Consider the following 15,102-nt stretch of genomic DNA (forward strand, 5'->3'; position numbering starts at 1 on the left):
GCAAGTTTTCCCTCAGAAAGAAACCAAGGTTTATCGAACCAGGAGGAGCCAAGAAGCACGTTGAAGGTTGATGGCGGCGGGATGTAGTGCGGTGCAACACCAGGGATTCCGGCGCCAACGTGGAACCTGCACAACACAACCAAAGTACTTTGCCCCAACGAAACAGTGAGGTTGTCAATCTCACCGGCTTGCTGTAACAAAGGATTAACCGTATTGTGTGGAAGATGATTGTTTGCAAAAAACAGTAGAACAAGTATTGCAGTAGATTGTATTTCAGTATAGAGAATTGGACCGGGGTCCATAGTTCACTAGAGGTGTCTCTCCCATAAGATAAACAGCATGTTGGGTGAACAAATTACAGTTGGGAAATTGACAAATAAAGAGGGCATGACCATGCACATACATATCATGATGAGTATAGTGAGATTTAATTGGGCATTACGACAAAGTACATAGACCGCCATCCAACTGCATCTATTCCTAAAAAGTCCACCTTCAGGTTATCATCTGAACCCCCTCCAGTATTAAGTTGCAAAGCAACAGACAATTGCATTAAGTATGGTGCGTAATGTAATCAACAACTACATCCTTAGACATAGCATCAATGTTTTATCCCTAGTGGCAACAGCACAACACAACCTTAGAACTTTCATCCTTTGTCCCAGGTATCAATGCAGGCATGAACCCACTATCGAGCATAAATACTCCCTCTTGGAGTTACAAGCATCTACTTGGCCAGAGCATCTACTAGTAACGGAGAGCATGCAAGATCATAAACAACACATAGATATAACTTTGATAATCAACATAACAAGTATTCTCTATTCATCGGATCCCAACAAACGCAACATATAGAATTACAGATAGATGATCTTGATCATGTTAGGCAGCTCACAAGATCCGACAATGATAGCACAATGGGGAGAAGACAACCATCTAGCTACTGCTATGGACCCATAGTCCAGGGGTAGACTACTCACACATCACTCCGGAGGCGACCATGGCGGCGTAGAGTCCTCCGGGAGATGATTCCCCTCTCCGGCAGGGTGCCGGAGGCGATCTCCTGGATCCCCCGAGATGGGATCGGCGGCGGCGTCTCTGGAAGGTTTTCCATATCGTGGCTCTCGGTACTGGGGGTTTCGCGACGGAGGCTTTAAGTAGGCGGAAGGGCAGGTCAGGAGGCGGCACGAGGGCCCCGCACCACAGGGCCGCGCGGCCAAGGGGGGGGCCGCGCCGCCCTATGGTTTGGGCGCCTCGTGGGCCCACTTCGTCTCCTCTTCGGACTTCTGGAAGCTTCGTGGCAAAATAGGCCCCTGGGCGTTGATTTCGTCCAATTCCGAGAATATTTCGTTACTAGGATTTCTGAAACCAAAAACAGCAGAAAACTTGAATCGGCACTTCGGCATCTTGTTAATAGGTTAGTTCCAGAAAATGCACGAATATGACATAAAGTGTGCATAAAACATGTAGATAACATCAATAATGTGGCATGGAACATAAGAAATTATCGATACGTCGGAGACGTATCAGGGTGCCGGAGGCGATCTCCTGAATCCCCCGAGATGGGATTAGCGGCGGCGGCGTCACAGTAAGGTTTTCCGTATCGTGGCTCTCGGTACAGAGGGTTTCGCGACGAAGGCTTTAAGTAGGCGGAAGGGCGGAGTCGGAGGAGTCACGGGGGCCCCACACGCTAGGGCCACGCGGGCCCAAGCCTGGCCGCGCCGCCCTAGTGTGGCGTCGCCCCGTGGCCCCACTTCGTTTCTCCCTCGGTCTTCTGGAAGCTTCATGGAAAAATAAGCCCCTGGGCGTTGATTTCGTCCAATTCCGAGAATATTTCCTTTGTAGGATTTCTGAAACCAAAAACAGCAGAAAACAGCAACTGGCTCTTCAGCATCTCGTTAATAGGTTAGTGCCGAAAAATGCATAATAATGACATATACTATGTATAAAACATGTGAGTATCATCATAAAAGTAGCATGGAACATAAGAAATTATAGATACGTTTGAGACGTATCAAGCATCCCAAGCTAATCCCCGCGTAACACCATAGCTTGAGTTCCCTCTTATAGGAATAGTTATTCTAGGGTTTATGGTGTACTCCTAATACTCTAATTCAATGGTTGTCCTTTATTCTTAAATAGGTAAAGCTAGGATTAGTATGATTGGTCTCTCTCATTTGGGAAGGTCTTAAATACTAACCTAAGGTTAAGTTCCATAGAGAATGATGTGATCATCAACATCTAGGTTTAACATGAATGGGTTCTCTCTCTAGGGAATGTCTTGAATAAAATCCTAGGATTCCTCTTAAAGATGATGAGTTGAGTATAAGGATGTATATCCAAGGTTTAACTCAAGGTTTGTCATTGCTTCTCATAGAACTCTCACTTATCTAGTTCTGATGTATAATAATATGTAATAGAGAAGAATATATATTCCTAGGGTTCATCTCCTTGTCTTGTTTCCAAGAGTAAAGTGGAATGGATACCATGAGGTTCATGGTAGGACCAAGGATTAGTTTAAGACATGGAAAAGATAAGTCAAGAATGATTTCTTCATTTTATTGTTACTTGATTTACCATTGAATATATGTTCCTATGTTATGGCAAGTAATACCATATTATGATCTTTAATAAGATCAAACAATTGATCATTGAGTAAAGTGTGGTTGTGTTGATTATTAATTCCATTTGATCTAACCCCTTAGATCCAATCATCTCTACCCAAAACAAGGTTTTAACAAAGTCACATTGAGGTTTATAGCGCTTGACTTGACGAGCTACTTCAATTCCACCAAGGTCAAGTGAAATTTCAGTTACTGTGACTATTTTACTTTAAAGCGCAAAAATTCCCCGAATTTTCTATGCATGAATGCAATGCACACATCTGTTTCCTCTATTTTTGTAACCCCAAATACTGGGATATTACAGACAGCGACGCGCACCGTACTACACCCCCGTTGGCCATTGACCCATCATGCGCTTGTACCAACCATAGTACTAGGCGCGCGCCTGTACTACTCCCCACAGTTACGCACCTTGTACTGCGCTGCCCCACGTCATCGTCACCACGTCTCGGGTGTACTAGGAAGAACATACTGTATCACCTCTGTGTGACCGTCACGCGAGTGGAAAAGTCGCGATATGAACCCAGCGACCAGCCGTATTCGCCCATGACGCTCCCATGATGTTTTACGGTACCGGCGGTGAGAGCGACGGGGCGTGCAGAGTGGTGGTACCTGGAAGGTGCGCCGCCTCCGTCGCTGCGCACGCTCCAATCAAAAGCCGAAACGTCTGCGGGTCCTGCTGGGAGGCAGCAGAGCGCAATTATCCACCCACCTGACGCCTCCGCCCCGCCCGGGCGCGACTAGCGGGCGGCCGCATGCCCAATTGTCAAACCGAGCGGCCGGCCCAAAAAGGAAAGTACCTGTCGGGTTGGCTGAAAAAGGAAAGCCACCTGGTCCACCACCTGCGTGCCGGTTGGCTCTTTCTGGCACGCACCAGATCCCGAAAAAACAGGGCGGGAGATCCTCCCTCCAATCCCCGCCCAAACCTAGCTCCCCCAGATCCCAGGTCCAATATAACGCCCAACGCCCAGATCTGTCGTAAAAACAGAACGAAAAACCTACCAGCTCTTCGTCAACCTGGAGCTCCCAGCTCCGTTCAGGCCGTTCGTCTGCCTCCAGCTCCCCATCTCCCTTCGTAACCTTCCAAGCTCCCTTGGTCAAGCTCCCAAATCCCTTCGTCAACCTCCCAGCTCTCCATGTCTACGAACCAAGAACCAGGCATCTCCAGAACAGGAAGATTTCCAGTGGGATCTTCAGATCAGGTAACACAAACTGAACAGAAACCTTCAGAAATTGCCTATAGATCCTCCTATTCCTCTCCTGATAGCCTTCTTTTTTCATCAAAGAGAAGCTATGGGACATACCTGCTAGTGTTTGTGAACTTTGTTGCCTATACATGAGTAGGATTTGCTCCTGCATCTAGATTGAAGTTTCCCATGTAGATTGGAAACAACCAGGCAACTTTTGTTCTTGTTAGCCCTGCATACTATGTGCCCATGTAGCAATAGGCAAAAAACCTGGGCAGAATATGCAACTGGTACCAATTTGAAGCAAGTACTATGAGGAACTGCGAAGCTGGTAATAATTCTAGGATGAACAAGCAAAAAGGAAGCAACTTTTGTTACCCATGCATGCAAATTCCTTGCCTAGTACAAGCAACAAGTAATGTTTCACTGGCAACTTGTAAAAAATAAGATGAAAATATTAAAGTAAGTAACTTTTTAGCCTATGCATGCAACTTTCATGCATAAGAGAAGCAACAAAAAAATGTTCCCCAGGCAACAAAGTAATGTAGAATGACACAAAGTAGAAGCAGGTAACTTTGTAAAAACCATGCAGGCAAATTCAATGCTTAATAGAAGCAACAAGTAAATGTTTCCAGGCAACGAGTAATTTGCAGGTCTGCACTACGGCACATAGTAGAAAATAGAAGTAAGGATCCATCAACAGAAAATGGAACACATATTCAACAGTGGTCTTGACATCTAGAAGAACTCCATGCTATGTACAAATCCACATATCTGCAAACTAGAGCGTGCACCTAGCCAAGAAAAGTGTACTCTGTTCTAGGTAAAAGTAGCAATTGATGTTGAGGAAGTCATGATGTTGTCCTTTGCAATTCCTGTTGCACTTTATATCTTCTTTGTCAACGATGCCTATGTGTTTATAGAACAAGGTGTTAGTTCCAAGTCAAAAATGTAGTTGTAAGAAGTAAATATTGCAGATGCAATACATAAGCAGTAAGGCATGAACATAAAAATTAGTATTATGTTGATAGCAACAAAAAAGTACTCACTGTCATCATCATCATCTTCCCTACAAAACCCACCTGTTTTTTGCTACATGTTTGTGCATGTTAGTTGCTTTGTTTGTGGTTGTTAGTTGCTTTGTTTGTGTATGTTAGTGGCTTCCATGCCCATGTTAGTTGCATGTTTTCGATAACTATTTGCCTGAGATTTTGTGTTTGTTGTAATTGCTAATGGGTCATTTGTTCTAGGTCCCTGGTACTCATGGAGTGGATTTCCTTGATCTAAATGAGGTTCCTTTTGATATTAATGAGGAACCTGGTATCTTACCTCCCAATTATTTTACACAACTGTTGGATGAGGCAATTGACGAGTCACCATAGCCACTTGTGAACACTCACGCCCCGGTTGTTAATGTAGAACCTGCTGCAACAAATACATACACAGGTCCTCTTGTTGCTACTACAGACACTACTACAATAGCACAAGATGGAAATGAGGATGAGGCTTCGTCCCAGCCAAATGACCCCCATGTTGGCATGCGCTATGATACGTTGGAGGGTGCTAAGGAGCACTACAATGCACATGCTGCAAGGAAAGGTTTCTCTGTGAAAGTAAATAGTAGCAGGAGGTCTACAATCACCGGAGAGAAACAGAAACAGCAGTTCACTTGCAACAAATTCAGGAGACCAAGGAAAGATGATGGTGGGGCTGAGTTGCAAGTTGATGTTGGGCCAATTCCTGATTACGTAATGCGAAGATGAGGCTGATATTGAAAATGCAGAGCTTGCTTCCGTTGTGGCTGATCTTGCTGCTCAAGGGCGAAAAGAAAAGGCGCCCAAGAAGCGTAAAAGAGAAAATATTGTGCACACGTTTTGCAAGGCCCAGATGGTTGTGAAGTTAATTGATGGAAGATGGGAGGTTATCCACTTTGTGCCTGAGCATAACCATCCGCTTATCCACAAACCATCTCTCACAAAATATCTCAGGTCACACCAAGGCATGCCAGAGGAGGAAAAGGAATTTGTGAAGAATCTTTGATACGTCTCCAACGTATCGATAATTTCTTATGTTCCATGCCACATTATTGATGTTATCTACATGTTTTATGCACACTTTATGTCATATTCGTGCATTTTCTGGAACTAACCTATTAACAAGATGCCGAAGTGCCAGTTGCTATTTTCTGCTGTTTTTGGTTTCGGTTTTCCTCGTACGGAAATATTCTGGGAAGTGGGCGAAATCTACGCCCCGGGGCCTATTTTGCCACGAAGCTTCCAGAAGTCCGAAGACGAAACGAAGTGGGGCCACAGGGTGCCCAAACCCTAGGGCGGTGCGGCCCCCCCTGGCCGCGCCGGCCTATGGTGTGGGGCCCCTGTGCCCCCTCCTGACTTGCCCTTCCGCCTACTTAAAGCCTCCGTGACGAAACCCCCAGTACCGAGAGCCACGATACAGAAAACCTTCCAGAGACGCCGCCGCCGATCCCATCTCGGGGGATCCAGGAGATCGCCTCCGGCACCCTGCCGGAGAGGGGAATCATCTCCCGGAGGACTCTACGCCGCCATGGTCGCCTCCGGTGTGATGTGTGAGTAGTCTACCCCTGGACTATGGGTCCATAGCAGTAGCTAGATGGTTTTCTTCTCCCCATTGTGCTATCATTGTCGGATCTTGTGAGCTGCCTAACATGATCAAGATCATCTATCTGTAATTCTATATGTTGCGTTTGTTGGGATCCGATGAATAGAGAATACTTGTTATGTTGATTATCAAAGTTATATCTATGTGTTGTTTATGATCTTGCATGCTTTCCGTTACTAGTAGATGCTCTGGCCAAGTAGATGCTTGTAACTCCAAGAGGGAGTATTTATGCTCGATAGTGGGTTCATGCCTGCATTGACACAGGACGATGTGTGAGAAAGTTCTAAGGTTGTGTTGTGCTGTTGCCACTAGGGATAAAACATTGATGCTATGTCTAAGGATGTAGTTGTTGATTACATTACGCACCATACTTAATGCAATTGTCTGCATTTGCTTTGCAACTTCATACTTGGAGGGTTCGGATGATAACCTGAAGGTGGACTTTTTAGGCATAGATGCAGTTGGATGGCGGTCTATGTACTTTGTCGTAATGCCCAATTAAATCTCACTATACTCATCATGATATGTATGTGCATGGTCATGCCCTCTTTATTTGTCAATTGCCCAACTGTAATTTGTTCACCCAACATGCTGTTTGTCTTATGGGAGAGACACCTCTAGTGAACTGTGGACCCCGGTCCAATTCTCTTTACTGAAATACAATCTACTGCAATACTTGTTCTCTTGTTTCTGCAAACAATCATCTTCCACACAATACGGTTAATCCTTTGTTACAGCAAGCCGGTGAGATTGACAACCTCACTGTTTTGTTGGGGCAAAGTACTTTGGTTGTGTTGTGCAGGTTCCACGTTGGCGCCGGAATCCCTGGTGTTGCGCCGCACTACATCCCGCCGCCATCAACCTTCAACGTGCTTCTTGACTCCTACTGGTTCGATTAAACCTTGGTTTCTTACTGAGGGAAACTTGCCGCTGTGCGCATCACACCATCCTCTTGGGGTTCCCAACGGACGTGTCAACTACACGCATCAAGCAAATTTCTGGCGCCGTTGCCGGGGAGATCAAGACACGCTGCAAGGGGAGTCTCCACTTCTCAATCTCTTTACTTTGTTTTTGTCTTGCTTAGTTTTATTTACTACTTTGTTTGCTGCACTAAATCAAAATACAAAAAAAATTAGTTACTTGTTTTACTTTATAATATCATGCATGTTTTTATTACACTAGTTTGGCATAATGGACAAGAATGATCTTCTTATTCTATTTCCTGATTTAAAACATGGATTGTTTGATGCGAAAATTAAAAAACCTATGGAACCTTATTTGCATGCTGGTAGTAATATTAGTATGAACGCTTTGAACACCATTGTTGATAATAATATAGAAAGTTCTAAGCTTGGGGAAGCCGGTTTTCATGATCTTTTTATTCCCCCAAGCATTGAGGAGAAAATTTACTTTGATGATACTTTGCCTCCTATTTATGATAATAATATTGGTCTTTTAGTACCGCCTGTTATGGAGGATAAATTTGATTATGATTATAATATGCCTCCTATATTTGATAATGAGAATAATAATGATAGCTACTTTGTTGAATTTGCTCCCACTACAACTAATAAAATTGATTATGCTTATGTGGAGAGTAATGATACTTTTATGCATGTGAATAAGAATGCTTTATGTGATACTTATATTGTTGAGTTTGTTCATGATGCCTCTGAAAATTATTATGAGAGAGGAAAATATGGTTGTAGAAATTTTCATGTTACTAAAATGCCTCTCTATGTGCTGAAATTTTTGAAGCTCCACTTGTTTTATCTTCCTGATCTTGTCATTTTGCTCTTCATGAATTTAATTGTGTACAAGGTTCCTTTTCATAGGAAGCATGTTAGACTTAAATGTGTTTTGGATTTGCTTCTTGATGCTCTCTCTTGCTTCAAATACTATTTCTTGCGAGTGCATCATTAAAATTGCTGAGCCCATCTTAAAGGCTATAAAGAAAGAACTTCTTGGGAGATAACCCATGTGTTATTTTGCTACAGTACTTTGTTTCTATTTTGTGTCTTGGAAGTTGTTTACTACTGTAGCAACCTCTCCTTATCTTAGTTTTGTGTTTTGTTGTGCCAAGTAAAGTCGTTGATAGAAAAGTTCATACTAGATTTGGATTACTGCGCAGAAACAGATTTCTTTGCTGTCACGAATCTGGGCTGTTTTCCCCTGTAGGTAACTCAGAAAATTAAGCCAATTTACGTGCATGATCCTCAGATATGTACGCAACTTTCATTCAATTTGAGCATTTTCATTTGAGCAAGTCTGGTGCCATTTTAAAATTCGTCAATACGAACTGTTCTGTTTTGACAGATTCTGCCTTTTATTTCGCATTGCCTCTTTTGCTATGTTGGATAAATTTCTTGGATCCACTAATGTCCAGTAGCTTTATGCAATGTCCAGAAGTGTTAAGAATGATTGTGTCACCTCTGAATATGTTAATTTTTATTGTGCACTAACCCTCTAATGAGTTGTTTCGAGTTTGGTGTGGAGGAAGTTTTCAAGGATCAAGAGAGGAGTATGATGCAACATGATCAAGGAGAGTGAAAGCTCTAAGCTTGGGGATGCCCCGGTGGTTCACCCCTGAATATTCTAAGAAGACTCAAGCGTCTAAGCTTGGGGATGCCCAAGGCATCCCCTTCTTCATCGACAACATTATCAGGTTCCTCCCCTGAAACTATATTTTTATTCCATCACATCTTATGTGCTTTGCTTGGAGCGTCGGTTTGTTTTTGTTTTTTGTTTTGTTTGAATAAAATGGATCCTAGCATTCACTTTATGGGAGAGAGACACGCTCCGCTGTAGCATATGGACAAGTATGTCCTTGGTTTCTACTCATAGTATTCATGGCGAAGTTTCTCCTTCGTTAAATTGTTATATGGTTGGAATTGGAAAATGATACATGTAGTAATTGCTATAAATGTCTTGGGTAATGTGATACTTGGCAATTGTTGTGCTCATGATTAAGCTCTTGCATCATATGCTTTGCACCCATTAATGAAGAAATACATAGAGCATGCTAAAATTTGGTTTGCATATTTGGTTTCTCTAAGGTCTAGATAATTTCTAGTATTGAGTTTGAACAACAAGGAAGACGGTGTAGAGTCTTATAATGTTTTCAATATGTCTTTTATGTGAGTTTTGCTGCACCGGTTCATCCTTGTGTTTGTTTCAAATAAGCCTTGCTAGCCTAAACCTTGTATCGAGAGGGAATACTTCTCATGCATCCAAAATACTTGAGCCAACCACTATGCCATTTGTGTCCACCATACCTACCTACTACATGGTATTTCCCGCCATTCCAAAGTAAATTGCTTGAGTGCTACCTTTAAAATTCCATCATTCACCTTTGCAATATATAGCTCATGGGACAAATAGCTTAAAAACTATTGTCGTATTGAATATGTAATTATGCACTTTATCTCTTATTAAGTTGCTTGTTGTGCGATAACCATGTTCACTGGGGACGCCATCAACTACTCTTTGTTGAATTTCATGTGAGTTGCTATGCATGTCCGTCTTGTCTGAAGTAAGAGAGATCTACCACCTTATGGTTAAGCATGCATATTGTTAGAGAAGAACATTGGGCCGCTAACTAAAGCCATGATCCATGGTGGAAGTTTCAGTTTTGGACATATATCCTCAATCTCATATGAGAAAATTATTAATTGTTGTTACATGCTTATGCATAAAAGAGGAGTCCATTATCTGTTGTCTATGTTGTCCCGGTATGGATGTCTAAGTTGAAGAATAATCAATAGCGAGAAATCCAATGCGAGCTTTCTCCTTAGACCTTTGTACAGGCGGCATAGAGGTACCCCTTAGTGACACTTGGTTAAAACAGTGCATTGTGATGATCCGGTAGTCCAAGCTAATTAGGACAAGGTGCGGGCACTATTAGTACACTATGCATGAGGCTTGCAACTTGTAAGATATAATTTACATGATACATATGCTTTATTACTACCGTTGACAAAATTGTTTCATGTTTTCAAAATCAAAGCTCTAGCACAAATATAGCAATCGATGCTTTTCCTCTATGGAGGACCATTCTTTTACTTTCAATGTTGAGTCAGTTCACCTATTTCTCTCCACCTCAAGAAGCAAACACTTGTGTGAACTGTGCATTGATTCCTACATACTTGCTTATTGCACTTATTATATTACTGTAAGGGTATTTTACCCTTATCCATTATTTTGGTATCTATGACACCGTGCTAGAGTATTTGGACTAATACATGCCTACAAGATGACTTTCAGGTATTAGCCAAAGAGGTATGATGGTGTAGCAACGGAACAAAAGGCAACGGGAGACCCCCCCAATTCGACGAAAAATCAGCTAGTTTTTCTGAGCCAGGCCGGTCACAGATCCGGTCGGACCGGCCCTGGCACCGGGCAGCCCGGTCGCCAACCGGACCCTGAACCGGTGCCATCCGGGCGACATCCAGTAAAGAAACGAAGCCATCCGGCGCGCGTCCGGTCACCAGCCCGGTTTCGGACCGACTGCTCCGGTCCACGGCCCGGTCTGACCGGGCGCTCGACCAGCGGCCGGTCAGCAACCGGTTTCTGCGCTGTGACATCCGGGCCACATCCAGTAAGCCCGAAGCCTGCCGGTCAAGTCTCGGTCCCAGCTCCGGTTGGAAACCGGCCGGCCCGATACGTGGCCCGGTCGACCGAGCTGTGGACCGGCCTGTCCGGCGCAAGATCCGGTTGACCGGGTTTCTCGAAGAATCTGCTGATGTGGCAAGTGACCAACGGCCGTATTTAGAAGAACACTATAAATAGGTCTTCTCCTACCTCTGAACAGTTAGGCACTACACTACAAGCTGTTCTTGAGCTCTCTCTCTCATACTCCATTGCTAGAAACACCAAAAGCCTCAGATCTCCCTCCTCCTCCACCCAAACTCAAATCCCTCCGGGGAATCATTAGAGGAGGACCCGATCTACTGTTCTACCAAGCCAAATCTCATTCCCCCTTGTATTCATTGAGAAGCTTGCTTCCTAGGGTTCCTTGGAAACCCTAGGTAGGCAAGAGGAGTCCGGAAGCATCCGGGCTGTGGATTTGCTCCGGGCAAGATTGTGAAGGTTTGGAGGCTACCTCAAAGTCTACCACAAGTGAGTGAGCTATTCCTTCGTGGGATAGGCTCCGGAGAATAGGGTGAGCCTTCGTGGCGCGGGGAATCCTTCGTGGGACCTCCACTCCTCCAAACGTGATGTACCTTGTTGCAAAGCAAGGGAACACGGGAATACATCCTCGTCTCCGCGTGCTATCGGTTATCTCTAACCGAACTCCTTACTTGTGATTTAACTGCCTGTGAGAGCCTTCGTGCTCGAGTTAGTTGTATCCTCATATAGGTTGCTTCACCTAGTTTGCATTAGGCTCATCTTTATATTCCGCAAAGCCTAATATTGCAAAGAAAGAATTAAAATTTGTAGAAACCTATTCACCCCCCTCTAGGTTTACCATCTCTATACTTTCAATTGGTATCAGAGCCTGGACTCTTATTAAGGGCTTCACCGCCTTAAGAGTGAGATGGATAAACTCTTCGAGGGTCTAGATGAAGACTCTAACCTTTCGGTTAAAGAGATGAAATCTAGATTCTTGGCATATGAGGCCGAGAAGAAGAAAAAGGAGGATGAGCTACAAAACCAAATGGCGAAATGACTGCCATGCTTAAGAACCTAACTGCGGGTGGAACTTCTAGTGGGGCTTCGGTCACTAAGGAGTCCTACCATGATGTTAACTATAACTATCCTAGAAACACTTCACCCATGCCTCATATAAACCATAGTGGGACCGTTCCCCATTACGATGGAACTCACTTTCCACATTGGAAATCTGCTATGGAATCTCATATTCGCAGTGCAGTGTGGAGCTATGGGAGCTCATTGTTCATGGATATCCGGAGCCACAAGATCCCACTCGGTTGACATCCACCGAGTTCTACAACCGTCAACTCAATGCATCCGCACGTGACAAGATTAGAAGTGGCATCAACCGCAAGCTTCTTGATCAAGTCGATGACATTGTCTCCGCTAAAGAGTTGTGGGATCGGATCGTAGTACTACAAGAGGGAACCGATTTGATCCAATCAGCTCTCTATGAGACCGCAAAGCAAGAGGCCTACCAATTCATGATTCGAGATGGAGAATCCATATTTGATGCCTATGCTAGGCTTGGTGCTACGAAAGTAAGGGTCAAGGGACTTGGTGTTGAGAAGTACAATGACGGATTTGAGATGAACAGAAGCCTTCATAAAATCCAAGGTCATTGCTATGATTGCCGTCAAACAAGAAGACACCAACCTTGGACTCAACTTGCAAATCATGACCAAGAGTGCCGATCTCAACTCCGATGATCTAGTCTCCTATGTGGCCGCCAATGAAAGCATGGCCAAAGCCGGGAAGAGGCTCAAGGCAATGAACCGTGTTGATGAAGCCTCACACAACCATGAAGCGTCACACAACCTTGCTCTCAAAGCTAGAGCCGACCATGAAAGCAAAGAAGACTATGAGATTGAAGAAGATGAAGAGATGACTTCAACTAGTGACATTGCTACCGACTTTGCTTTCTTTGCCAAGAAGTACAAGGCAAAGTTCCCAATGCTCCTCAATGACAAGAAGAAGAAGAGAACTTGCTACAATTGTGATGAAGATAACCACTTTGCAAATGAGTGCCCTTATGAGAAAAGGGTAGACAAGCCAAAGTTCATCAAAGGGGTCAAGCCAAGATTGAAGCCGAACCCAATCAACGATCGGTACAAGAAGAACAAGGGAAGAGCTTTTGTTGGGGCCGAGTACTTGTCCGATGAAGAAGAGGAAGATGAGGAGAAGGAGGCCGGAGTGGCCGGTTTAGCATACTCTAAGCCCGGGTCACTCTTCACATATGACTACTCCAAAGATTACTCCACGGAGAATGATGTTGGCTCTTCCTTCATGGCAAGAACAACTCAAGATGATGACTCCGATGACTCTCCCTCCTCTCCAATCATTGGCTCTTGTCTTATGGCAAGGGAAACCAAGGTAATGGAACCTCCACCTTCCCTATCTAGTGTTCTTGATGATGAAAACGAAGATCAAGAAGAATTAACTATGCTTAAGGAACTCTATGATGTTAGATGCACCCTTCGTGGTGAAGCTCTTGTCAAGTTTGATTTCTTGATGGACTCACTCAAAGAAAAGGATGAGTCCATTGAGGAATTAGAATATCAATTGAATGAGAAGGAACGGAGATTCAATCTCCTAAGACAAGAGCTAAAAACCGAAAGGTGCATATCTCAAGGCCTTAAGCAACAAATTGAAACTTATGAACTTGATAAAGTTAAGGACCTAGAAACTATTGATAGGGCTCAATTATTGACCCAAGAGCTCAATGCTTCAAAGGAGGAACTTGAAGTTGCTCATGCTTCTCTCACTAGGGATCTTGACCACCTTGAAAGAGCTAACAAGCTTGTCAAGGATGAGCTCAAGAAACTTGGAGAGAATCATGATCTACTTCAAGAATCCTACAAAAAGGCTCTTGGATCAATGAAGGATCCCATTGATGTTGAAAAGCTTGCTTGTTCCTCCATTTCCTTTACTAGTGAGCATGCTAAACTTGTTGAGGAACATGTTCGTTTACAAGAGGAACTTTCTTTGCATGTTGAGACCAATGCATATCTTGAGTCCTTGGTGACCAAATATGGTCTTGACTATCATCCTAATGAATCTTCTTGTGAGCAAGCATCTATTCTTGAGGAAAATGTTAGGCTAACAAAGGAACTTGCAAAGTTCACCACCGCCAAGAACAAGATGGGATTGGATGACCTCTTGAGTAAGCAAAGGTCAAACAATCAAAAGTATGGACTTGGATATACTCCCAAGTCTCACAAGAAGAACAACTACAAGAAGGAGAAACCCGCTCAAGATAAGAACAAGAAGGTCACTAACAATGGCAAAGCCTCAAAGGGCAAAGCCACTAGTGGTGCCCACACGGGGCCAAACGATCACTATGCATTATTTGTTGATTATTATGGTGATGTCTATGCTAACTATGTTGGCCCTCCTAATGGCTATGCTTATAGAGAGTACTCAATTTGGGTACCAAAAGATATTGTTGCCATTGCAAAGGAACCCATTAATCGATGGGTTCCTAAATCCTCTACTTGATCCTGTAGGGGTATTCCTCCGGTGGTCCAAAATGGGTGTTTGATAGTGGATGCACCAATCATATGACCGGAGGAAAAGGTGTGCTTGATCAATTCATTGAAGATATCCACAAGAAGTCAAGCATTACCTTTGGTGACAACTCAAAGGGAAAGGTACTTGGGTATGGCAAGGTAGCAATCTCTAAGGACTTGTGCCTTGAGACGGTTATGCTTGTTGAACACCTTGGCTATAACTTACTTTCTATATATCATCTTGCCGATGCCGGTTACAATTCATATTTCACTAAATATTATGTGCAAGTCTTTAGGAGTGACAATCTCAAATTGGTCCTTGTTGGATTTGTGGAGAACAACCTTTATGTGGTTGACCTCTCGAAAGAGAGCCCCTCCTTCTCCACATGTCTAATGGCGGCCAAGCATGACGAAGGATGGTTGTGGCATCGCCGCCTTGGTCATGTTAACATGAGGAATCTTAAACAACTCCTAAAGGGTGAGCATATTGTG

The 15,102-nt window shown here is 43.7% G+C and overlaps 1 protein-coding gene across 1 annotated transcript in view; it reads left to right on the plus strand.

Annotated features, from left to right (window-relative positions):
• The window catches only part of LOC127315149 (protein FAR1-RELATED SEQUENCE 5-like), a 119,238-nt gene that overhangs the window by 92,831 nt on the left and 11,305 nt on the right, over window positions 1-15,102 (plus strand). The window contains exons 2-5 of the mRNA XM_071824364.1: window positions 3,613-3,826; window positions 4,969-4,984; window positions 5,062-5,131; window positions 5,258-5,559. Coding sequence (XP_071680465.1) covers window positions 3,613-3,826; window positions 4,969-4,984; window positions 5,062-5,131; window positions 5,258-5,559 — 602 coding nt within the window. The remainder of the gene's footprint in view (window positions 1-3,612; window positions 3,827-4,968; window positions 4,985-5,061; window positions 5,132-5,257; window positions 5,560-15,102) is intronic.

Source organism: Lolium perenne, chromosome 7 (assembly GCF_019359855.2).
Source record: "Lolium perenne isolate Kyuss_39 chromosome 7, Kyuss_2.0, whole genome shotgun sequence".
NCBI classification, from domain to species: domain Eukaryota; kingdom Viridiplantae; phylum Streptophyta; class Magnoliopsida; order Poales; family Poaceae; genus Lolium; species Lolium perenne.